Here is a 25,717-nt window from a genome sequence, read left to right as displayed (position 1 = left end):
AACATACATGTGCATGGATCTGTTTATATGTGAGACCTACAGTAAGTGTTGTATTCATTTTTTAAAAATTGAATTAATAGTGGTTAAAAGGATCATTGTGAAGAAAGAAAACAGTTAGTTGAAATAATCACCCCAACTCTCATGAGACTATATATGTTATATATGTTATTGTCCAAAAGGAGTGTCAGTGATATGAATAATTCCCATTTCACAGAGAAGGAAGATATAAGCATTTGTGTTTATTTTTATTGCCAGGGATGGAGAAGTTTGATTCTTCCCATCACCAATGAAAATCTGATTTACTAGATCCAGAGGAATTTCAGATCTTTTCTCAGTGGAGGAATTATATTGTATTCAGCCTGGAAAACGAGCAGCTTTCTCTAAGGTATTGTTATTTCCAGGTCATTGGTGTGTACTTCTCTAGGACTGTATATGCCCCATCCCATATCATGTTACCTATCTGGTCCTTTTCAATGTTTTACCTTGTTTTTAATCTAAAAACATGAGAGGTTGTTTCAGTGAAAGCAGGGTGAAGCATTCAGACATCTGGACAAACACAGCATCCAGGGAAACACCTAGCCCTCCTCCCCACCACCTTTCAAATTAGCACAGCTCCTCTTGACTGGTATTTTGTTTGCTTATGTGCACAAAATTCCCACTGATGGCAACTGTCACTCTGCACATGCATAGGAGCAAAAATAATTAGAGTCAAGATCTACTGTGAAGATATGAGAGGAGGTTTTTGGCTCCCCACCCTCAATCTGTAAATAATGTGCTGCCATCATTACAAACACCCTGGCAAAATAATTAGATGAATAATGATAGTGAAAAATATATTAACTGCTTTTGCTGTTACTAGAAATATGAAAAATCTGGGAGCCTCACAATATACCGAGTTAAATGCACTGGTCTTCCACCTACTTACCATAAATTATAAGTGAGATGAGTTTGATATTCTCACTTTACTCTTTATTCAATAAATATTTCTGTTGTGTTTGGGGAAAAGCCAGATAATGTATTCACATCATATGATGATGACAATGATGAAATACTTTGCATTCCAACAGTAACTAAGGAGGATGTTAAACAGCAGCTACTAAAGTAACGCATCTTTAAATGAGCAGGTCTGGATAACATGCTTCCAAGAGCTTTAAAAGAGTTTGCTGAAGAGCTCTGTGGACCACTAACGTTGATTTTTAATAAGTCTTGGAACACTGGAGGAAGTTCTAGAGCACCAGAAGAAAGCTAATGTGCCAATACTTAAAAAGGGTGAATGGGATCACTAAAGTAATTACAGGACTATCTGCCTGATTTCAAACCTAGACTAAATAATGGAATGACTGCAAAAAGAAGGTAATGTAAGTAATGCAATTTAACATGGAAAATACAACTTGTCAAACTACCTTAATATCATTTTTGATAACAAATGTGGTTGGTAAAGGTAACAGTGTTGATGTAATACACTTCTGTAAGTCATTTGACTTAGTACCACAACACATTTTGATTAATAAACTATAATGATGAAAAATCTACATGGCACATAGTAAGTGGGTTAAAAACTAGCTAACTGATATGTTTCAAAATGTAATTGTAAATAGGGAATCATCACTGAATGGGTGTGAGACTACGGGGATTCTGCAGGGATTGGTTCTTGGCCCTACACTATTAAAAAAAATGTATGAATGACCTGGAAGAAAACAAACTAATAACTGATAAAGTTTGCAGATGACAAAGAGACTGGGGAAGTGGTAAACAATGAAGAGGACAAGTCCAATGGCCCATCCAGCCCAGTATCCTGTCTTCTGACGGTGGCTGGGTGCTTCAGAGGGAATGAACAGAACACGCAATCATCAAGTGATCCATCCCGTCATCCACTCCCAGCTTCTGGCAGTCAGAGACTAGGGACACCCAGACCATATGTGGTTGCATCCCTGACCATCTTGACTAATAGCCATTGATGGATCTATCCTCCATGAACTTATCTAGTTCTTTTTTGAACCCTGTTATACTTTTGGTTTTCACAACATCCCCTGGCAATGAGTTCCTTAGGTTGACTATGCATTGTGTGAAGAAATATATCCTTTGTTTGTTTAAAATCTGCTGCCTATTAATTTCATTGGGTGACCCCTGGTTCTGGTGTTATGGGAAGGGGTAAATAACACCTCCTTATTCACTTTCTCCGCACCATTCACAATTGTATAGACCTCTATCATATCCTCCCCTTAGTCATTTCTTTTCCAAGATGATAAATCCCAATCTTTTAAATCTCTCCTTATATGGAAACTGTTCCATACCCTTACTCATTTTTGTTGCCCTTCTCTGTACCTTTTCCAATTCTAATACATCTTTTTTGAGATCGGGCAATCAGAACTGCATGCAGTATTCTAGGTGTAGGCATTCCATGGATATATATAGTAGCATTATGACATTTTCTGTCTTATTATCTATCGCTTTCCTAATGGTTCCAAACATTTTGTTTGCTTTTTTGACTGCTGCTGCACATTGAGTGGATGTTTTCAGAGAACTATCCACAGTGACTCCAAGAACTCTTTCTTGAGTTGTAACAGCTAATTTAGACCCCATCATTTTTTATGTATAGTTGGGATTATGTTTTCCAATATGCATTACTTTGCATTTATCAACATTGAATTTCATCTGCCATTTTGTTGCCAAGCCACCCAGTTTTGTGAGATCCCTTTGGAACTCTTTGCAGTCAGCTTTGGACTTAACTATCTTGAGTAATTTTGTATTGTCTGCAAATGTTGCCACCTCACTGTTTATCCCTTTTTCCAGATCATTTATGAATATGTTGAATAGTACTGGGCCCAGTACAGACCCCTGGGGGACACCACTATTTACCTCTCTCCATTCTGAAAACTCAGCATTTATTCCTACCCTTTGTTTTGTATCCTTTAACCTGTTACTGATCCATGAGAGGACCTTCCCTCTTATCCTATGACTGCCTACTTTGCTTAAGAGCCTTTGATGAGGGACCTTGTCCAATGCTTTCTGAAAGTCCAAGTACACTAAATCTACTGAATATACCTTGTCCACATGTTTGTTGACACCATCAAAGAATTCTAATAGATTGGTGCATGACCAAAACCAGAAGAGGGCTGTGTAAGGTGCATTAGCAGAGATGTTTGGTTGCTTACAAGTGGAACAGAAGGGTTACTGTAGGTCAGGATTGAGATGCATCAGCACAGCTGTATAGGTGTTCAGGTCTGCAATAACAAGGGAGACTCTAAGGCAGGAGTGAGGTGCATTAGGGACTCTTGCTGAAAAGTTACAAACATTACCAAGTGCTATATCTACTTCACTTCTTCCATTGTCCCCTTTTTTTTGGTTTGATGGTATGGGTCATGAGAAGATCCTGTTTAATGGATTTCAGCTCTCATGTCAGAGTGAACTAAATCAATAATGAAGGCTTCAAAACTGCAATTCTGTGCGAAAGCAGAGAGAGTTTTAAATAAGGCATTTGCTTGGTCTCCTCCTTATAGCACTATAAATACTCAAAGCTGCAGGTTCACTGGTCACACATAGCTCTCTACCCAGAAGTGACTGGTGATTAATAAACAGTTAATACGAACTGTTTGACCCTGGAAGCATTCTTGAATGCTTTGTCTTTCTACTGGGGGAGAAAAATAGCAGTGTGTGAATTCCCAGCATACATGGCTTTAGAATTGCATTAAAAACAAATGTAAAACAGACGAGGCAAACAGGTCAGGGTGACCTGGAGAGTGAAAACTACGCCCCATCGTTAGCAGCATTAATTGTCAGTCTGTCCTATATGAGAATGTAGCAATGATGTATGGCTGCATTTATTCAAGGAAACTTCACTATGTATCTTTAAGGAAAAAGAAAAAGAGCTTAAAAATAAATAAAGGCATGTTAGCTTTTGCAAACATAACAAAAGGCTGCTCTGTTGGTCAAGGGCTTAGCGCTCTGCACTGTTGTGCTGGAGATCCTGGTTTGATTCCTTGTCTCTGTCCTTCCCAGGCTGGCAAGGGCCAGAAGTAATACAGACAGTGCACTGTTGAACAGTGACCCCTCTGGCCAATTAAGGAAGTGCAGATCAGTTCCCAAAGGAGTCCCACTCTAGCATTCCTCATTCCAAAGATGGCTATGATGAGCCTCTAGGGGATATATGTATTGATCCTGCACTATTATAATCAATGGGAGTTTTGCCATTAACTTCAGTGACAGTCGGGGCTATAAGGCAGGAAACAATGCGAGCCTTCAGAATGTAATGGAGTCCCTCCCAAACACATCCTTTACACTGGCGGTAGGAAATGTCACAATACCAGGGAGGGAGAGGAATTATTTAAGCTCAGTACCAATGTGGACACAAGAACAAATGGATATATAATGGCCATCAGGAAGTTTAGACTTGAAATTAGACGAAGGTTTCTAACCATCAGAGGAGTGAAGTTCTGGAGCAGCCTTCCAAGGGGAGCAGTGGAGGGCAAAAGACATATCTGGCTTCAACACTAAGCTTGATAAGTTTATGGAGGGGATGGTATGATGGGATAGCCTAATTTTGGCAAATAATTGATCTTTGACTATTAGGGGTAAATATACCCAATGGCCTGTGATGGGATGTTAGATGGGGTGGGATCTGAGTTACTGCAGAGAATTCTTTCCTGGGTGTCTGGCCGGTGAGTCTTGCCCACATGCTCAGGGTTTAGCTGATTGCTATATTTGGGGTCGGGAAAGAATTTTTCTCCAGGGCAGATTGGCAGAGACCCTGGGAGTTTTTCACCTTCCTCTGCAGTGTGGGGCACGAGTCACTTGCTGGAGGATTCTCTGCACCTTGAAGTCTTTAAACCATGATTTGAGGACCCATCAGGGGCTTGTAGAGTTTTCTTTCATGATGCATTTCTGCTTTGAAATGTGCTCCAAATGGTGTCTTCTTAACTTTGCTGATCTGCTCCCCATATGAATTCAGTCACATTTGCTCACTTTGCTGGCTAAATTTTTCTCTGGTGGGTCTTCTGTTAGCCCTTCATATTCAACTAAACTCTGGAGGAACAAGCAGCATTCCATTCTGAACTGTGTGCTATCAACTGAAATGGATAGTGAAGTTCTGACTACGAAATGTTCCTTGTTGCCAAAGAGTGAGCAGGAAAAACCTCAGCTTGATGCACAGGCACCAAAATGAGTTTCCAGAGTTGGAAGACAGTAAAAACAACCCCCTCGTCTTCTACTTGTAAAAGAGCACATCTGATCTGGACTCACCGAGACAAAAAAGAGAGCCCCACTATTCCGTTTTTACAATCGCATTTTAGAGCAGAACTGAGCTTTGAATGACAAATTCAAAACAGCTGAATGTTCTGAACAGCTCATTCACTTGTGCACACACTGAGATATGTTTTCACCTTACAAGGACTATTGGTTTTTCTTATATCAGGTGAGGCAGAACCCATCCATTTTTACTTCCTGCACTTTGGGTCTCTCCCACATCTTGCTCATACAGTGATGCTTGATTGTGAAAGAGAGTCATGGTCTATTGGACATATTAATCTATGAAAGAGGCAGCTTTCAGGTTCTGTAGCCTGCCTCTCCCCAACCTGGCACAGTGTGATTGAACAGCTAGCCAGACCTTGTGCGCTAATCCAGCAGTGAGTGTGCATGAGAGCGAGAAAGCGTGTTTACATTCGGCAATTTATTTTCCCTACTTCTTGCCTGGAAGGAATGGATAGTGGGGGTTGGGCTGGCTGCTTGCCTCTGACCTTCCCCCTCATTGTGTTATTACCATTTTTCAAATGCACTATTTGCTGGTGTAAAAGCGGAAGGGTCAGGCAGGGTACTTGCTGCTCTACTGAGCGTGTGTGCATGATGGGGAGAGGGGCGTGGTTAGAATAATCTTGGAGATGGGGAAAAAACTAATCTAAATCATTGCTCCGCAGAGACCAACAAAATTGAGCCTTTTCACTGACAAGTTCCTTGACTATTTCACAGCAGCCTAACAATCCCCATCATATATTATCCAGCTCAGCAATGGAAAACACTGCAAAATTAACGTGTTTGTGTAGCTAACAATCATTAATGAAGGCTCCCACACCTCATTTTGTGCTGTGCTTAATGCTGCCAGACTCTTTCATTTTCATTATATTATACCATAGGTAGCCTAACTGGCAACTCCCGTGCTCTGGCTGTTGGATGTTCCATCAGCCCAATTTTCAGGGTATTTTCTGCCCCATGCTCACATCAAACAAACATCAAAGTTCACCACAGATGAGTCATTAATGGTACTTTTAAATAACAGTATTTTAACATATAAAGAGTATAAATCTGAGAGGAAACTTGGCAGCACATGGGCATGTTGATACTTTTATATGGAAATGTGGTAGTTGAGGTTGGTAAAGTGCCTACTTGTACAAGAGAGTAGGTTTGGCCAATTAAGCTATAGTTTCTAGATTTTAAACCTCAGACTTTGAAAGTTTGGGTTCGAGTTGGTTTTGACAAAGCTTCATCGTATGTTTTTCACCTTTTATTCTTTTACGGTAGTTGGCCTGGAGACTTGGCAAAAACGATGTTCAAACACAGACCTTACACTGCACAGATTGCCAGTTAGTCAAAAAGACAGAACCAGATATTCATTTACACCAGGACTTTTCCATCACTCGGGCAGTGCAAAGTCACCCAAAAGTGGGAGTGAGTGGTGTAAAGGTGCTTTGGTGTAAGTGAAAATCTGGCCCCCACAGTTTTTATGAAATTTCCCTGGATTAACAAGAGTTTAAATTAAGGGAAGGAATTTTTCTTGAAACTCAAACAAAAGGTTCAATAAATCTCAGAACTTAAAATAAAAGATTCCAGATGTTTCATGAAACTAAACATCACCTGGGTTCCCACCAGGCCCACTTACCCATTTACTGGTTACTAACTGGTACATTGACTCGGTTAACTGGCTACATGATCAACATGAGCTACTCCAAATACTGATGTAGACCCCCCATATGGCGCTTTCAGGCAGAACCAGAAAATTAAGTGATTAGTGTAACAACACAGCCTTGAAGAGATATGTTAACTACCAACTCAGCAATCAGAGCAGACAGGGCCAAACCGTGTTTAATGTTGTGTCAGCTGGTAGTGGGCAACCCTTACTGGAACCAGAAGGATAACCATGACCAACTAACTGGACGTTAAACACAATGGCCCTTGCCTGCTGACTGCTGAACTGTGTTAACATCAACCTAATTTTCTAGTGATGACTAGCCCTAAGGTGTCATAACTATAAAGGGAAGGGTAACAGCCCTCCTGTGTACAATACTATAAAATCCCTCCTGGCCAGAGACTCCAAAATCCTTTCACCTGTAAAGGGTTAAGAAGCTCAGGTAACCTGGCTGACACCTGACCCAAAGGACCAATAAGGGGACAAGATACTTTCAAATCTTGGTGGGGGGAAGGCTTTTGTTTGTGCGCTCTGTTTTGGGGGAAGTTCGCTCTTGGCACTAAGAGGGACCAGACATCAATCCATGCTCTCCAAATCTTTCTGAATAAGTCTCTCATATTTCAAACTTGTAAGTACAGTCAGGCAAGGCGAGTTAGTTTATCTTTGTTTTCTCAACTTGTAAATGTACTTTTTGCTAGGGTGTTTACCTCTGTTGGCTGTAACTTTGAACCTAAGGCTAGAGGGGGGTCCTCTGGGCTCTTTAAGTTTGATTACCCTGTAAAGTTATTTTCCCATCCTGATTTTACAGAGATGATGTTGACCTTTTTCTTTAATTAAAAGCCTTCTTTTTAAGAACCTGATTGATTTTTTCCTTGTTTTTAGCTCCAAGGGGGTTGGATCTTGATCCACTAGGAGTTGGTGGGAGAAAGGAAGGGGGGATGGTTAATTTTTCCTTGTTTTAAGATCTGTATTCACCAGGGAATTGGTGAAGAGTCTCTCAAGGCTACCCAGGGAAGGAATTAGCACATTGGGAGTGGTGACAGTGGACCAGATCTAAGCTGGTAGTTAAGCTTAGAAGTTTTCATGCAGGCCCCCACATCTGTACCCTAAAGTTCAGAGTGGGGAAGGAGCCTTGACATGGTGGCAGAGCGGTGGGATCATTTTAAACCAAAAGCCAGTAAGATTTTTTTTTCTCCTTTCTAGATGCTTAGAAAGCAGAGCTGAAGATAGATGCATATCTTATCTCTCCTTGCCTGAATGCAGAGGTGTTAAGTTTTTTTAACAAGGGTCTTTGTTAGGAGAAGGGTTCAAGCAGTGAGCAAACAGCTGGCAAAAGGAATTTACAAGCTGATTTTTTTTTTCTTTCTACCTCTCGGGGATAGCTAGTTAGAAAGTCTCTGTTAACTAAGCCAGCCCTGAGCTGAGTGCATCCCAGTTTCAGTGAACTGCAGAGGGGGTGGCCCAGCACAAGAAAGCAGGAAAATGACTACCAGTGAAGCAGCAAACAAACTAGAACTGGCTAGACTGGAAGCAACAGAGAAAGAAAATGAACATAAGAGACGGCTAGAACTAAAACAATTAGAAATTAATGCAGAAAAAGCCAGGGAAGAAGCTGCCCACAAGAGAGCTATGGAGCAAAAAGAAAAAGAGATGGAGGAGAGAGAAAGAGAGAGGAAGCATGAACTAGAATTAGCAAAGGTTAGGCCGGATATACCAGCCAACCCTAGCAACCCCTCTCCAGGTACCACTTCCCATCCCAGAAAATTCCCCACCTACAAAGCAGGCGATGATACTGAGGCCTTAGAAAATTTTGAAAGGGCCTGCCTTGGATACAGCATCACTACAGACCAGTACATGGTAGAGCTGAGGCCGCAGCTCAGTGGACCCTTAGCAGAGGTGGCGGCTGAAATGCCTAAGGAACACATGAACAGTTATGAACTTTTTAAAAACAAGGCCAGAATCAGAATGGGGCTAACACCCGAGCATGCCTGTCGGCGGTTCAGAGCCCTAAGGTGGAAACCAGACGTGTCATTTACCTGACATGCCTACCACATTGGGAAAAATTGGGATGCCTGGATATCAGGAGCAAGTGTTAAATCTACAGAAGAGTTGCCCTTCCTAATGCAAATGGAGCAGTTTTTAGAGGGTGTTCCTGAGGAAATAGAAAGGTACATCCTAGATGGGAAGCCCAAAACTGTAACCGAGGCGGAGGAGATTGGAACCAAATGGGTGGAGGTGGCAGAAAAGAAAAAAACTAGTAGCAGTTGGAGCAAATATCAGAAGGGGCAACCCGAAACAAAACTTTACCACTGGGGACAACCCAAGGCCCCACCTACATCCCAAGGGAAACCCCAGATGCCTTCTCACCCCACCACACCAGTCTCCACCAACCAACATCGCCCTGGTGATACCTTAGCAGGGCGATGTTTTAAATGTAATGAACTGGGACATATAAAGGCCCACTGCCCCAAGAACCCCAACCGATTACAGTTCATTACACCACAATTACACCAAAGATCCCCAGGCCCAGATGCCTCTCTCGTACCCTCGGAGCGAAGGGAAACCTTGAGAGTGGGCGGAAAGAAGGTTATCGCGTGGAGGGACACTGGGGCACAAGTGTCGACTATCCACCAATCCCTAGTGGACCCCAAACTCATCAACCCAGAGGCTCCGGTGACAATTCAACCCTTCATGTCACACTCTGTAACCTTGCCTACAGCCAAGTTACATGTCCAGTACAAGGGCTGGTCAGGAATGTGGACTTTTGCAGTCTATGACAATTATCCCATCCCCATGCTGCTGGGGGAAGACTTGGCCAACCATATGAAGCTAGCCAAGAGGGTGGGAATAGTCACCCGCAGCCAGGCTAAGCAAGCTTTCACCCCCATCCCTGTTCCTGAGCCGTCCACCAGGGCCCTGTCTGTGTTACCAGAGACCCAGACAAAGGTGGTGGAACCAGATCCCCTGCCAACGACTGCAACAGCCGTAATGGATCCAATCCCAGAGACCCAGCCAAAGCCAGTCCCAGAACCGGAACTGGCAACACAACCATTGCCAGAACCATTGCCAGCACTGAGTACAGCGTTTGCAAACCCATCTACAACTCCAACACCAGAGGGCACCAGCGAGCCTGAACTGTCAGGGCACCAGCGAGCCTGAACTGGCAGAAGCAGCAGATAACCCTACCCAAGAGGCTCAGCCACAGCCTGAAATACAACATAGTGCACCAGCGGACAGCGGTTCACCGTCAACTGAAACAACCCCAACACCTGCATCGCTTCCAGAGGGACCAAGCCCAAGTCCACAGTCCAAGGAGGAACTGATGTCTCCAGCATCAAGGGAACAGTTCCAGGCCGAGCAGGAAGCAGATGACAGCCTTCAGAAAGCTTGGGCGGCAGCACGGAGCACCCCACTGCCTCTCAGCTCTTCTAACCGATCCTGGTTTGTTGTAGAACAAGGACTTTTATACAAGGAGACTCTTTCTGGTGGGCACCAGGAAGACTGGCATCCTCAAAGACAATTGGTAGTTCCCACTAAGTATCGGGTAAAGCTCTTGAGCTTAGCCTATGATCATCCCAGTGGCCATTCTGGGGTGAACAGAACCAAAGATCGGTTGAGGAAGTCCTTCCACTGGGAGGGAATGGGCAAGGATGTTGCTAATTATGTCCGGTCTTGTGAGGTGTGCCAATGAGTGGGAAAGCCCCAAGACCAGGTCAAAGCCCCTCTCCAGTCACTACCCATAATTGAGGTCCCATTTCAGCGAGTAGCTGTGGATATTCTGGGTCCTTTCCCAAAGAAGACACCCAGAGGAAAGCAGTACATACTGACTTTCATGGATTTTGCTACTCGATGGCCGGAAGCAGTAGCTCTAAGCAACACCAGGGCTAAAAGTGTGTTCCAGGCATTAGCAGACATTTTTGCCAGGGTAGGTTGGCCCTCCGACATCCTTACAGATTCGGGAACTAATTTCCTGGCAGGGACCAGGAAAAACCTGTGGGAAGCTCATGGGGTGAATCACTTGGTTGCCACCCCTTACCACCATCAAACCAATGGCCTGGTGGAGAGGTTTAATGGAACTTTGGGGGCCATGATACGTAAATTTGTAAATGAACACTCCAATGATTGGGACCTAGTGTTGCAGCAGTTGCTTTTTGCCTACAGGGCTGTACCACATCCCAGTTTAGGGTTTTCACCATTTGAACTTGTGTATGGCGGTGAGGTTAAGGGGCCATTACAGTTAGTGAAGCAGCAATGGGATGGGTTTACGCCTTCTCCAGGAACTAACATTCTAGACTTTGTAAGCAACCTACAAAGTACCCTCTGACACTCTTTAGCCTTTGCTAAAGAAAACCTAAAGGATGCTCAGGAAGAACAAAAGGCCTGGTATGATAAACATTCCAGAGAACGGTCCTTCAAAGTAGGAGACCAAGTCATGGTCTTAAAGGCGCTCCAGGCCCATAAAATGGAAGCATCGTGGGAAGGACCATTCACGGTCCAGGAGCGCCTAGGAGTTGTTAACTATCTCATAGCATCCCCCACCTCCAACATAAAGCCTTAGATATACCATGTTAATTCTCTTAAGCCCTTTTATTCCAGAGAATTAAAGGTTTTCCAGTTTACAGCCCAGGAAACAGATGACGCGGAGTGGCCTGAAGGTGTCTACTATGAAGGAAAAAGTGACGGTGGCATGGAAGAGGTGAACCTCTCCGTGACCCTTGGACATCTGCAGCGGCAGCAGATCAAGGAGCAGTGCACTAGCTTTGGGCCACCCCAGGACGGACCGAATGGGCATACCACTCCATTGACACAGGTAATGCTCACCCAATTAGAACCCCACCCTACCGGGAGTCACCTCATGCTCAAACTGCTATAAAAAGGGAGATCCAGGACATGCTACAGATGGGTATAATCCACCCCTCTAACAGTGCATGGGCATCTCCAGTGGTTCTAGTTCCCAAACCAGATGGGGAAATACGCTTTTGCATGGACTACCGTAAGCTAAATGCTATAACTCATCCTGACAACTATCCAATGCCATGCACAGATGAGCTATTGGAGAAATTGGGACATGCCCAATTCATCTCTACCTTAGACTTAACCAAGGGATACTGGCAAGTACCACTAGATGAACCTGCCAAGGAAAGGTCAGCCTTCGCCACCCAGGCAGGGGTGTATGAATTTAATGTGCTCCCTTTCGGGCTGCGAAATGCACCCGCCACCTTCCAAAGACTTGTAGATGGTCTCCTAGCAGGATTGGGAGAATCTGCAGTTGCCTACCTCGATGATGTGGCCATTTTTTCTGATTCATGGGCAGAACACCCGGAGCACCTGGAAAAAGTCTTCGACCGCATCAGGCAGGCAGGACTAACTGTTAAGGCTAAAAAGTGTCAAATAGGCCAAAACAGAGTGACTTACTTGGGGCACCAGGTGGGTCAAGGAACTATAAATCCCCTACAGGCCAAAGTGGATGCTATCCAAAAGTGGCCGGTTCCAAAGTCAAAGAAACAGGTCCAATCCTTCTTAGGCTTGGCCGGATATTATAGGTGATTAGTACCACACTACAGCCAAATCGCCGCCCCACTGACAGACCTAACCAGAAAGAAACAGCCAAATGCAGTTCAGTGAACTGATGAGTGTCAAAAGGCCTTTAACCAGCTTAAGGTGACACTCATGTCTGACCTATGGTAAGGGCCCCAGACTTTGACAAACCGTTCCTAGTAACCACAGATGCATCCGAGCGGGGTCTGGGAGCAGTTTTAATGCAGGAAGGACCGGATCAAGAATTCCATCCTGTTGTGTTTCTCAGCAAGAAACTGTCTGAGAGGGAAAGCCATTGGTCAATCAGCGAAAAGGAATGCTACGTCATTGTGTACGCGCTGGAAAAGCTACGCCCATATGTTTGGGGACGGCGTTTCCAACTACAAACCGACCATGCTGCGCTAACATGGCTTCATACCGCCAAGGGGAATAACGAAAAACTTCTTCGGTGGAGTTTAGCTCTCCAAGAGTTTGATTTTGAAATACAACACATTTCAGGAGCTTCTAACAAAGTGGCTGATGCACTCTCCCGGGAAAGTTTCCCAGAATCAACTGGTTAAAAATTGTTCTTGGAATGTGGGACATATTGTTAGTTTTTATATAATCAGTAGAATGTCTAAAGGTGCATGTGTCTTATTAACTCTGTTTTCTCCTAGAGCTCCAGGAAGAAATCACAGCCAGTGTGGAACCGGCTGTCCAACACTATCTGTGATTTGGGGGGCATGTCATAACTATAAAGGGAAGGGTAACAGCTCTCCTGTGTACAATACTATAAAATCCCTCCTGGCCAGAGACTCCAAAATCCTTTTACCTGTAAAGGGTTAAGAAGCTCAGGTAACCTGGCTGACACCTGACCCAAAGGACCAATAAGGGGACAAGATACTTTCAAATCTTGGTGGGCGGAAGGCTTTTGTTTGTACTCTCTGTTTTGGGGGAAGTTCGCTCTTGGAACTAAGAGGGACCAGACATCAATCCATGCTCTCCAAATCTTTCTGAACAAGTCTCTCATATTTCAAACTTGTAAGTACAGCCAGGCAAGGCGTGTTAGTTTATCTTTGTTTTCTCAACTTGTAAATGTACTTTTTGCTAGGGTGTTTACCTCTGTTGGCTGTAACTTTGAACCTAAGGCTAGAGGGGGGTCCTCTGGGCTCTTTAAGTTTGATTACCCTGTAAAGTTATTTTCCATCCTGATTTTATAGAGATGATGTTGACCTTTTTCTTTAATTAAAAGCCTTCTTTTTAAGAACCTGATTGATTTTTCCTTGTTTTTAGCTCCAAGGGTGTTGGATCTTGATCCACCAGGAGTTGGTGGGAGAAAGGAGGGGGGATGGTTAATTTTTCCTTGTTTTAAGATCTGTATTCACCAGGGAATTGGTGAAGAGTCTCTCAAGGCTACCCAGGGAAGGGAATTAGCACATTGGGAGTGGTGACAGTGGACCAGATCTAAGCTGGTAGTTAAGCTTAGAAGTTTTCATGCAGGCCCCCACATCTGTACCCTAAAGTTCAGAGTGGGGAAGGAGCCTTGACATAAGGCTATTCTCATAACTAGAGCATAAAACAGAAAAGCCCATCCTGCAGGTCACAGCGGAAGATAAGGCATGTTTTGTCTCCAAAAATCTGTTGTCACATGCTCCAGAACTTTCATATGACAGAAAAGGCAGAGGAAACAGGACTTCTCTCTCTCTCTTCCTGGTATTTGCTGAGCACCAATAATATCTAGGGTGCTGAGGCTCTCTCTTCCTCCATGTTCACAGAGATACGTTTATCTCAAGTTGCATGTGTTTCTGTGTTTCAGAGCTTTCAGATACTTTTATTAGGGCTCTGGTGCATCTTTTCCTGGCATTCCCAACTGTTCTCAGGGAATATTTGGGCAAAAACCTGAGGTTCAAGGTTCTTGGATTTGCCCAAGCAGTTAATGAAAGCACCTTAAAATCCCAGGAAGACAATGCCAGAAAGACATAGTAAAATGGCATTAGGACTCAAATACAATGGGGGGCGCAGAGCTGCCACCCAATCAGAAAGCTTTAGCAGCTGACCCAGTGAATGGGCAAGCCTGACTCCCCCCTCCCCCACCACTTATAAACCCGTTTGTATGATACTTCTCAAATGGTCAAAATGGCTGATTTGTTGGCCGCATGCCCTAAAACACCACCCAATGGGGGTTAAATTGACCCAGAAATGGCTTGTCTGTTGAGATTCATTCCTTCATTAAACGATAGCTGCTTGCACACTACAGGAGGAGCACAGTGACCTGGAAACAAGCCAACTGCAGCAAAAGAAGCCTTCGTGTTTCCTGTGATGCCCCCAGAATCTTATTCCCAGTTAGCTACGGGGTATCAGCTTGAATTTTAAAAACATCTGCCTAATATAATGTCTCCTCTCTGATATTCTAAGGACATTTTTGTTGGCCCCGCTGAGCTGCACATTTCAGTGCACTTAGAAGTTTTTGTGCGGATTTGTAGTAATTGCTTTGCTGCTAATTCACATACCTGGTATGGCAGGTGACACTTGGATCCAGCATGGCCCACTCTGAAGTGCTAACAACCCAATGGAACATCGGGAGTGCCAGGATGACACACTGGAGCTGGTGCTCACCAGGGAGAGTGGACTGTAACCACTCTGACCCCCTTTTTTTCTGATCTACTGTTTCCACCAGCCCACACAGGGAAAACAAAAAGGTGTTCTCTTCTAGGAAAGAGGTGTGTTCTCAGCTCGAGTTAACTAACATGGAGTAAATTCCTAGTAAAGACAAGGCAGTCTGTAGCTTTCACGACGGTGAGCAGGTCAAGTTAGGATACATCTACACCGCAAAAAAAAAAGGCCAGTGGTAGTGAGTCTCAGAGCCTGGGTCAATGGACCCAGGCTCATACTACGGAGCTAAAAATAGCACTGGAGACGTTCCTGCTCAGGCTGTGTCTCAGAGCCTTGGCTCCAGCCCAAGCGAGAACGTCTACACTGCTCTTTTTAGCCCCATAGAATGAGACCAGTGTGCCTGAGTCAATTGACCTGGGCTCTGAGACACACAGCCCTGTAGACGTACCCTTAGAGACCATAGGGGAGTCTAGGGCTTACCTTGACCTGCTAACTCAGCTGAAAGTTACAAACTGCCTTGTTTTCACTAGAATTTTACCTTGTGTTAGCTAACTTGAGATAAGACCACACCTTTTTCCCCCCCTCGTGAACACAAAAGCTTAAAGGCCCGCAAAGAAAACTGCTGATGTGGACAGAGAGCTCTACAGCCCTGTGACTTTTAATTAACTTCAGGCCTTTCCACAAATGTTCAAGTGAAATGTGATGATGCAGCCACAGGGGAAGCCAGGGTTCAAGCTGTTTATTGAAAAACAAACCCTTGCTCTCTCCTTATTGACCAAGGGGTGATGTCAAGCACAGATCAGAGAACCAGTAACATGGGAGTTCTCAACTAGCTCTGACTCTGCCTTATTGTGAGACCCTTCATTTCTCTAGGCCTGTTTTCCTACCTGTAAAATCAGGATGCTACTACTGCCACGGCCAGGGCACAGGATGTACCGTGCAACAGCTGTGCTGGTCTAGCTGTGCCCTTGTGGTGCGTTAGTGAAGATGCTCCTATGCTGATGGAAGAGCTTTTCTCATCGGCATAGTTAATCCACTTCCCCGAGAGGCGGTAGCTGTGTTGACAGGAGAAACTCTACCACCAGCATAGTGCTGTCTACACGTGATGGGGGGTATGGTTAGGTCTGTATAACTATGTCGCTCAGGGGTGTAGATTTTTCACACTCCAAAGGACTGTAGTTATACCAATATAGGCCTGTAGTGTAGACCTGATGGACGTGTTTATAAAGCCCTCTGAAGATGAAAAGAACTAAGCTTTATTGCTCTCTATCTGGGATTAATCCATATCCATCATGTTCCAGAAAATAAACACAATTCACAAGCACTACGTTTGACACCTCAAATGAAAGCATTAATGACACAATTCCGCAACAGCTGGAGACAGCCCACATCAACGTGAATCAGCCCCAATGGGGTTAAGGAAAAGCCAATATTTTAGTGACTCGTTCTTTTATTTTCCAGACTAATACATAACTAATAATAAGGTGCAAGCACCACAATTACGGCTCATGCATAACTGTCATCTCACCCGGACGGTTATTTTAAAGAAGGAGGAAAGGTCACTAATTAGCTAGAGCTTCTCAGGATTCAAAGGGATTTTAGGAAGGCACATTAGGAAGTCAGCAAAATAGCTGGAGAATTATACGACTGCAAAGGGGAGAGCTGTGAAATGAGAAAGAATTAAATTGGAGCCTAGAGTCCTTCCATATTTATTGCACCTTTTTAAAGGATCAGTCCACTTAAAAGACCAGAGCTGTTAAAGGATCATAACCCATGCATGTCAAACCACTTCACACACTGACAAACAATAAAATGCCCATGATATGAATAGCTTTTAAAAAACCAGGAGATAAAAAATGTTTTGGCATAGAAAGGTTAAATCGCAGTAGGGGAAAAGTCCCTCCAAGAGAAGTCTGTGAAAATATTTCCTGTTATTCAAAGGCAACTACAGTACAACTTCAACACAGTGCACTAGGGATGGAGAAGGCCCTTTTGGGGAGGACTGAACTTGGTAAATTAGTGAGAACAAATGCAATAGAAAAACAAGAGCGAGGGGTCTGTAATTACAAGCTGCAATAACAATAATTGACTTTGACAATACGTAAGTGTTATGATAACTTTTATAATCCACAAGTGTGGGCTGCAGAAATTTTGGGGAAAACAATGAAAGCTCAGTGATACAAGATATGTTAAATCTTTGCTGAGAGGTGGGGAGAGAGAGAGAGAGAACCGTTATTTGTGTGGATTACAGAGTGTGGGGATTGGCAAAGCATGGATTGAAGAGGCCCTACTGCCCAGCTTTATAAAACAAGTGAGTCCTCTTAACCCGTTGCCTGCCATGACATGGGACTACTTGTTATCTTTAAACTTTAGGGCTGCATGCTACTCCCACTGGGCCAGATGGGTCTAGGTGGTGTCAGTGGCATGTATCCCACACATCAGAGATCCTGCAGGGTTATCTGGAAGAAGAGATCTGTAAAAAGAGTGCATTGTGTCCATAATACGCTTATTAGTTAATTGCAAGAATTTAGTACACGGCAATGTACAGTCTCTATGGTCAGAGGTGCCAATAGTTTAATCTAGGGAGAGATCTAAAAAAGCGCCACAGGTGTGCGTTCCATATATAAATCATACAGGTGCATATGAAAGCATCAAAGGGTGCTACCCAGCACACACTACCTCCCAGGGTCATCCCTGCTTCGTAGCACTTTCGCAGGCGACAGGAAGGGCAGTTTTTTCTTCTGAATTTATCGATGGTGCAGTCATTCCGGCTGGCACACAGGTATTTCTGTTTACCTAGAAACATTAAAGAAAAAGCAGATGGACAGTGGTTCCTGCATTTCCACAGATCAGTCAGAAGGTACTGTACAATCAGGACAAGCTCTCACATTTTCCCATAACATCGCTGTATGGACCTGACGCTGTTCCCACTGAAGTCAATGGGAGTTTTGAAAATTCACATTCCTAGTTTAGTTTTGTGTGAGTCTTCTAACAAGAATCTAGTTTTCAGAGCACTGCAGCTCATTTTGGAGGCTGAAAGCCACTGCATATGAAGGATGTACATTAAACAGAAAGGATACCATTTTGAACAAGAAAGGGCTCCTAGCACTGACAGTTTCTGCAGGACATTCCTGATTTGAAATGGTCTTTCCCTCATCTGGCAAGCAGATTGCGTGGGATGTTGTGGCAGCAGCAATACAGTTTGGGGGCCAGCACGATGTAATGTTATGAGATCCAAATGCCATATTGTCTTGATGAAACATCTCTGATATGGAAAATGAAATCTGAAAATGGAAACCCAAGAGGGCATTGCAATTACCTCCCATTAGCCATCCCACTAGGGCCTTGGGAACTGTGATCATTCCTCCACATAAAGGAGAGCTGCTGGAAAGACAAACACAGTCTGTAGCTCCATCAGGACACTGGACAGATGGAGCTGCTTTCTGATAAAATCTAAACCAGATTGGCGTGGACCCCATCTTCTCCCAGTGGAGCAGTGATGCTTTCTGTTAACTTGCTGTTGAGAATTCTAAACACGATTCTTCACTTACTATGTTAGCTATCTCTGTTGCTAGATATGGGAATTTTTTACGGGAATCGGCCAGCAGCAATATATATATATGTAAACTGATTTTGCTGTACTAAAACGGCCCCTTTCTTTGCGTGTCCCACCTGAAGATACATGACATCAGGTATTTGTCTAAAGGCCCACTTTCAATGCTGTCTTTTAGATTGTAAGCTCTTTGGATGACAGAGAGTCTGTATTTTGTCTTGTGCAGAATGTCATTAGCAATCAGCAAATTTATAAGAATAAAAAAGAAAGTAACAAAAAAATAACCAAAGAACAGGGATAGAATGAGGCAACAGCAGTGCATCTCCTGTGTTATTTCCTCAGCCTCTGTGAAATATTGTGGTCATAGGAATGGGAAACGATCTGGCTGGGTCTCCTCCCTGCAGCTTTGGGTTGAGTTAACAGTTATACCACATTCCTGTGGTTCCTCAGCCCCACCAACACACCAAACACTTGCCATTTCCATTAACTCTTTATTGCTATGGGGCCCGGTGCATATGAACACATGTCGCTGACTCAGCCTAGATGGGTTGTGGGCCTGTTGATTTTCAGTGACAGAATTATCAGCATTGCCCACATGGTAGACTGTGCATTTAAATAGCACATTTAAAGCTAGACTGAACAGAACACTAGGAAACAGACTGTGGAGAACAAACCTGCACTAACTGGGGATGACCTGGATGAGATCTAATAGGTCTTTCCATTTCTAATCACTGTGTGCCAAATGCTGCTTGAGTGAGGGCTGCAGAATTTGTCTCTCAAGTCTATTCTTCACTCTTAGTAAAATGGCCTATTTAGAAAGGTATGTGAAACAGGCGATAGGAAACACACTGTAGGACTACAAAGATACTTCTTAGAGATAGCAAAGAACTACCAACAAGCAAGAGAGACTCAGTGCAAGCAAATTGCCCCACACTCAAACAGCTTGCTCTCACTCCTCTGGTACTTTGTGGTATCTATACCATATAGTGTCATATACCTTTTCATTCCCACAGCTCCAACATTCTGCGTTCTCATTGGAGCATTATGATATTCAAGTCATATCCCTTAAAGTCAATATAATTCCTTTGATATAAATGCATGTCTCTATTCTATGGATTGTGGAATAAGGCACTGCCTGTCCCTACATATTTATCCTTCTGCTTTCAGTACATTTTATATTAGAAATGATTTATTCCACCCACTTACTTTAACCTGCCCTTCAGACAATGAGCTATAGCTACTAATCTTGAGATTGAGGGCTGGATTCTGTGGGCAACATGTCAGGAAAGTAACTGCTCAGTGATGCAAAGTTCTCCCACATCCCTAGGGGCTGAATATGTTGTTTGTGCAGCATTTGCAGCACAATGCAGTATTTTTAACTGAACCCATCTTCTAACTGGCCTTGCTTAATGTGGGATTTCCTGTGAAGCAGTGAGTTTATGAACACCTGCAGAGAGCTGAGAGGCCATTATTTATTGTCATTTATAGCTAGCATCTTAAAAGCACTATTCTTCGAATTCAGAGGGAAGGAAAGTAGTTGTAAATGGTAATATTTAACCTGCTTCTACCTTATCATCCTTGATGTCTCAATCTCAAGACACACCGAGAATTAACTTTCCCTCAGTTGCAACGTATTATCTATTGCTTCATATTTTGCTTTCTTGTCAAGTCTGGACACATTTAGTAGATCAAGATTTACCCAATGCACTTCGGACTCTGAGCACCCAAACCCAGATTAGCTTCAACAAAGGAAGAAGCCATACACCCGATGTAATCTGATGTTGTGGAGTCATGGAAAATTGTACCTGTCCAAATTCTACCTATAGTGGTTTTCCCTGAAATCCCACAAACTTTGGCTTTCAATACTGCTCAAGGAGCCAACCTTTTGATCCATCTAAGTGTAAGTCTAACCTAACAGCTTTATCAAAGGATTCATATTCATTCAGGGCCGTCCTTAGCTATTTTGGTGCCCTATGCAGCCCCCCCGTGGGGGGGCTGTGTGGGGCCCCGCCCCAGGCCTACTTGGGGGACGGGGCTGGCCCCAGGGGGGGACAGGGGCTGGCCACTTCCTGCGGGAAGTGGAATGACCCAGCCCCAGCCTGCTCCGCTCCCCTGGCTCGGGGGGAGAGGGGAACCGCCCCCCAGCACTCACCGGCAGCACAGCTGGGAGCAGCTGGGAGCCAGGAGAGCGGAGCAGGCTGGGGCTGGGTCGCTCTGCTTACCTTCTGGAGTCCTCAGTGGAGTGGGGGCGGGGCTGGGGCGGGAAGAGCCGGGTCAGGGTGGAGCAGGGGCGGGGGCCCTAGGGAAGAGATGGAGCAGGGGCTGGAGCAGCACACAGCTGCACAAGGCTCCAGGAAATTTGGCGTACTTTGAGTATGGGTAAGGACGGCCCTGCTTTCGTTGCACTGAATGAAAAAAGAACCCATTCAGTATATTGGTATTCCTTCACAAAAAAGCCCCAAAATGGCCTGGCTAATTTGTTAGTGCATGGGTGTGGGGGTGTCACACAGCAGGTTGCGACACCTCTGGTTTCATCAGCAACCTCCAAATTCCAAGCGCACCTTGCAGTCAATTACTTGCCTGCTGTGTCCTAGGTAACTGCTGAGCTCACACTACGAATTCTCAGTCTTCTTCCCACCTCCTGAGCCTCCTCCTAACATTATAAAACTGTGCTCTTTGTCTGACATTGTTGACCTCCATCAGCAAAATCACACCAACAACCTGTAATCAAGGTACCATGTAAGAGTCATGATGAGGCTTTCTGTTATAATAATAATCATCTCTCTCATGATGTCTGGCATGAGGCTATAGCACAGGGCTGAAAACTACCATACAGTTATGCTCCTTGTAGCTGCCCTTATTAGCACCTGGTTATAACACCCCATGTGCTTGGGTGCCAAGAATGGAAACATAATGAGGCTGGAGTGCATTACTACAGCATGTGATATTTCACTCAATCCTTTTAACACCAAACTTTCATCAGCTCCCCCTCTCATTCTCCCCACTTCTCTCTCTTTTGCCCATCAATCAGCTTTAAGAACATCTAAAAAAAACCCACAGAAGCAGAGACCATGCAAAATCCCACAGAACTCCAATACCAACCCCTTACTAGCAATTATCTAAAGCTGGATAATATACAGCCTCAGTAGAAAATGGGTTAGTTAGCATTATATGTATGTGTAAGAGATAAGGCACCAGGCACTGAGTCCATGCTTTCTCTGCTGGACCTGCTTGTAAGTGTGAATCAAACAAGAATGGAAGCTTTGCTTCCCAAGGCATTGATGTGGGGAGTAACAGAACAGCCCATGTGGACATCTTACTCTCTTCCCTGCCACATTCATTTTCAATTGTACAATTCCTTTCCCATGGTGAAGTGGGGCACACAGGACCCTCCTGGAACTCACCAATATTACCGTAGGCAGAAAGAAAGGTGGAACTGGGAGCGGCAGGAACCACATGACAGATATTCAGGGCCAACTCAGAACTTCTTACTTGCGTTTGCCAAAGGCGGCTCACAAACCGGGATGCCCCTTGCAGGAGTCGCCTGAGGGCAGCTCCAACTAAAGCACTATCTGGCTCCACCTCTTCACGGTTTGGCTCCTGCTCCTTCCCTATCTCATTTCCCTAGTCTAAACTACAGTGTCTTTGCTAAAATAACAGCTCAGCTTAGAAAAGCCAAGTGCCGCTCCCAAGAGGGACATTAGCAAAGAAATGCAACAAGATAACTGCTCAAGACATACAAGGACATTCCAGGGTCAAATATATCATTATCAGGACTTTCTGAGGCTAACCAGACACCACCACAGCACTAACTCCTTTAATCCAAACACACGAATAGCAGTTTTTTCTGTTACAAGTGCTCTTGCTTTCCTCACATAGCATCGGTGGGACTGTGCGTGTATGTGTGAGGTAATACCACTGGGGACGGTAGGAGGGCTCAAGGGACTGGAAGCGGAATACAGAGCTTTCTACCCCCAGGCCACCTGCAGTCTGATGATGTTTCAGCGGTATACTTGAAATGAATCAGTGGTATCAACCCAGTCCCTTAGGGGAAAAGGTTCACTTCAAAATATATTAACATCACCAGCTGTCACTAATGGTCACTCTTTGTTGGTGCATACCGTAGAAAGGCCAAAACATGAAAGGGTCTCGGAGACTGAATAATCTTCTGCCACCTAGAGTTGGGAGTGCTCAGTCTCTCATCTAGCTATATAATTATATACAAATGTGCACGTTTTAAAATGCACCTCTACTAGAGTATGCCTTCCTGCCACTGGGTTTAAGTGGACCCATGGGCTCTGAATCTCAAGTCAATTGTTGATCTAGTGGTCAGGAGCTAGTGCTTTCACTGTGACAGCTGGGTTCAGTTCAGGGAAGGCTCTCCCTTTTTTACTTGGATTGTAAAACTCCCCGTGGCTGTCTTTTTGTTATATGTGTGTCATAATGGAGCTGTGGTTTCTTTACCACTAAACAAATAATCGGGATAATTGTTCACATGCCTGTCTTTTACTTTTTCACTGGGAGAATAAGCTGCCTGTGTCATTTTGGCCTTCTGACCTTTTTTTTTAAATTACTAGGGCAGCCTAGAATTCTCACACCTGGGAGTGCCAGGAGCTAAGATTATTGCTCATACTGTGAGCTCAGACAGTGGGAGAGAGACCATGTTTCATGTCATCGTCTCAGCCTAGTTAAAAGCAAACCTGGCTGAACTGACTACAGTCCAGTCCTCTGTGGCCGTAACTGAGATATTATGTATTTACTTGTGGATCTTATAGAGATGGATGCCAACCTGGGGACTCTCCTGTGTGTGTACTACTAATGTCCTAACAGCACTTGTGTTTTCTCACCCCCGCAAGTAGTGATGAGAACAGAAGTACAATAACTGATGACTTAGACATGAATCTCTGGATATTCTGATCTTATATGTGGGGACGGTAGTATATCCTTGAATGAAAAAGCACAGGAAATAATGAAGAGCGGTTTTAATACAAAAAGGATCTCGCAGATTTATGTGCCTTTTTCTGCATTATTTCTAACTCATTTCAGGGGATTCATTCCCTTCCCTGTTTCAGAAAAACAGACAAATTTGCAGCCAACTAAAAAATAACAAAAAATAAACCACAAAAGAAACTGTAAATAGCTTAGTTTTTATTGTTCTTTTTTCCTATTTTCCATTGTTTGTAAAACTTCTCAAGAACTTGAAGCTAGGGTTTCATTCTGGAATGGCTTTGTCGTTTTTCCATTTAGCAAATGACAATTTATCTCCTATTTCTAAGTCATGGAATTTATGGAACTAATTGTTTACCTTCTTAGTGGTGCAATGGCTTCACCAAGGTGTTACTAAAGACCTAGCAACACGGTTTTTCATTTAATAACTATGTCTGCAGAGGGAGCACCCACCATTTTTTGTTATTCCCACAGTAATAGCCATTTAACATGTTACACTCTCGCACAGGTCCTAGAATAAGGGATTCTAAAAGAAATTTGATATTAAACAGGAAGACACTCCACCAGACAGCATGTATGCTAACATTAAGGCTGTCATAACTATAAAGGGAAGGGTATCAACCCTCCTGTATACAATACTATAAAATCCTTTTACCTGTAAAGGGTTAAGAAGCTCAGGTAACATGGTTGACACCTGACCCAAAGGGTCAACAAGGGAACAAGATACTTTCAAATCGGGGCGGGGGGGGGAAGCTTTTGTTTGTGCTCTTTGTTTTGGTGCGTGTTCGCTGTTGGGACTCAGAGGGACCGGACATCAATCCATGCTCTCCAAATCTTTCTGAACAAGTCTCTCATATTTCAAACTTGTAAGTAATAGCCAGGCAAGGCGTATTAGTTTATCTTTGTTTTTCTCAACTTGTGAATGTTCCCTTTGCTAGAGGGAGGTATCCCTGTTTTGCTGTAACTTTGAAACCAAGGCTAGAGGGGGTTCCTCTGGCTCTTTGAATCTGATTACCCTGTAAAGTTATTGTCCATCCTGATTTTACAGAGATGATTTTTACCTTTTCTTTTTAATAAAATCCTTCTTTTAAGAACCTGACTGATTTTTCCATTGTCCAAAGACTCAGGGGTTTGGGTCTTTGATCACTTTGTAACCAATTCGTTAGGATATTATTCCCAAGCCTCCCCAGGAAAGGGAGTGTAAGGGCTTGGGGGGATATTTTGGGGGAAGAGGAACTCCAAGTGGTCCTTTCCCTGTTTCTTGTTAAATCACTTGGTGGTGGCAGCATGCCAGGTTTTAACCTAAGATGGTAGAAATAAGCTTAGGGGGCTTTTATGCGGGTCCCCACTTCTGTACCCTAGAGTTCAGAGTGGGGAAGGAACCCTGACAAAGGCATCTGGTGCCCAAGTGAGGTTTCAACAGAGTATACACACACCATCTATAGTCTATACTTTACCCCTTTCCTGAGATTGGATTTTATAGGTAACATAAGTAATAAGACCACAATATTAACTTCCAATTTCTGGCAATAATCCCGTATATGGTCATGGGCAAGTCTCTCCTTCTCTCTGTGTCTCAGTCTCTCCCTCTGTAAAACGTAGACAATGATTTTTCCCAATTTAGGGGAGTTACTGACATTAAATGAATGTTTGTAAAGTGTTCTGAGATCTTTGGCTTGAAAGCACTAGAGGACGTCAAAGAGTTAATTATTGTTGCTATTATACATGTGATAAGTAGCTGTTAACTATTGTTTATTGTTTGTATCAAAGTAATGCCTTGAGGTTCCAACCCAAATCAGGTCCCACAGTGCTAAGTGCTGTCTGTGCACATAGTAAGAGACAGTCCCTTCCCTGAAGAACTCTAAACAACCAAAAGAGACAAAACGGGGGTGGGGGGTGGAGAGGAGGAAGAAGTATTATCATCACAGTTTTACAGTAGAGAACTGAGGTACAGAGGGATTAAATGACTTGCCCAAGGTTACACAGAAAGTCTAGGATTTTAACCCAGGTCTCCTGAGTCACAGCTCAGTGACTTCACCTTTCCTCTTGTCGGAGAATTGAGGGTTTCCGTATCCTCTGCTAAATGCTATTTCATAATTTATTAGAGTAACACTCCTCTGTGGTACCACATATCCCTGCACTTCCGATGCAGTAATGCACTCGAAAGACTATTTTTCCATTTAGCCCCCTGA

At 43.8% G+C, this 25,717-nt stretch overlaps 1 protein-coding gene across 1 annotated transcript in view; it reads right to left on the bottom strand.

Moving 5' to 3' along the window:
- The window catches only part of AR (androgen receptor), a 123,576-nt gene that overhangs the window by 23,517 nt on the left and 74,342 nt on the right, over positions 1–25,717 (bottom strand). The window contains exon 3 of the mRNA XM_054039635.1: positions 17,705–17,821. Coding sequence (XP_053895610.1) covers positions 17,705–17,821 — 117 coding nt within the window. The remainder of the gene's footprint in view (positions 1–17,704; positions 17,822–25,717) is intronic.

Source organism: Malaclemys terrapin, chromosome 9 (assembly GCF_027887155.1).
Source record: "Malaclemys terrapin pileata isolate rMalTer1 chromosome 9, rMalTer1.hap1, whole genome shotgun sequence".
Lineage (NCBI taxonomy): Eukaryota > Metazoa > Chordata > Testudines > Emydidae > Malaclemys > Malaclemys terrapin.
Note: the sequence above shows the minus strand (reverse complement) of the source record. Positions and strands in the feature narration are given on the sequence as shown.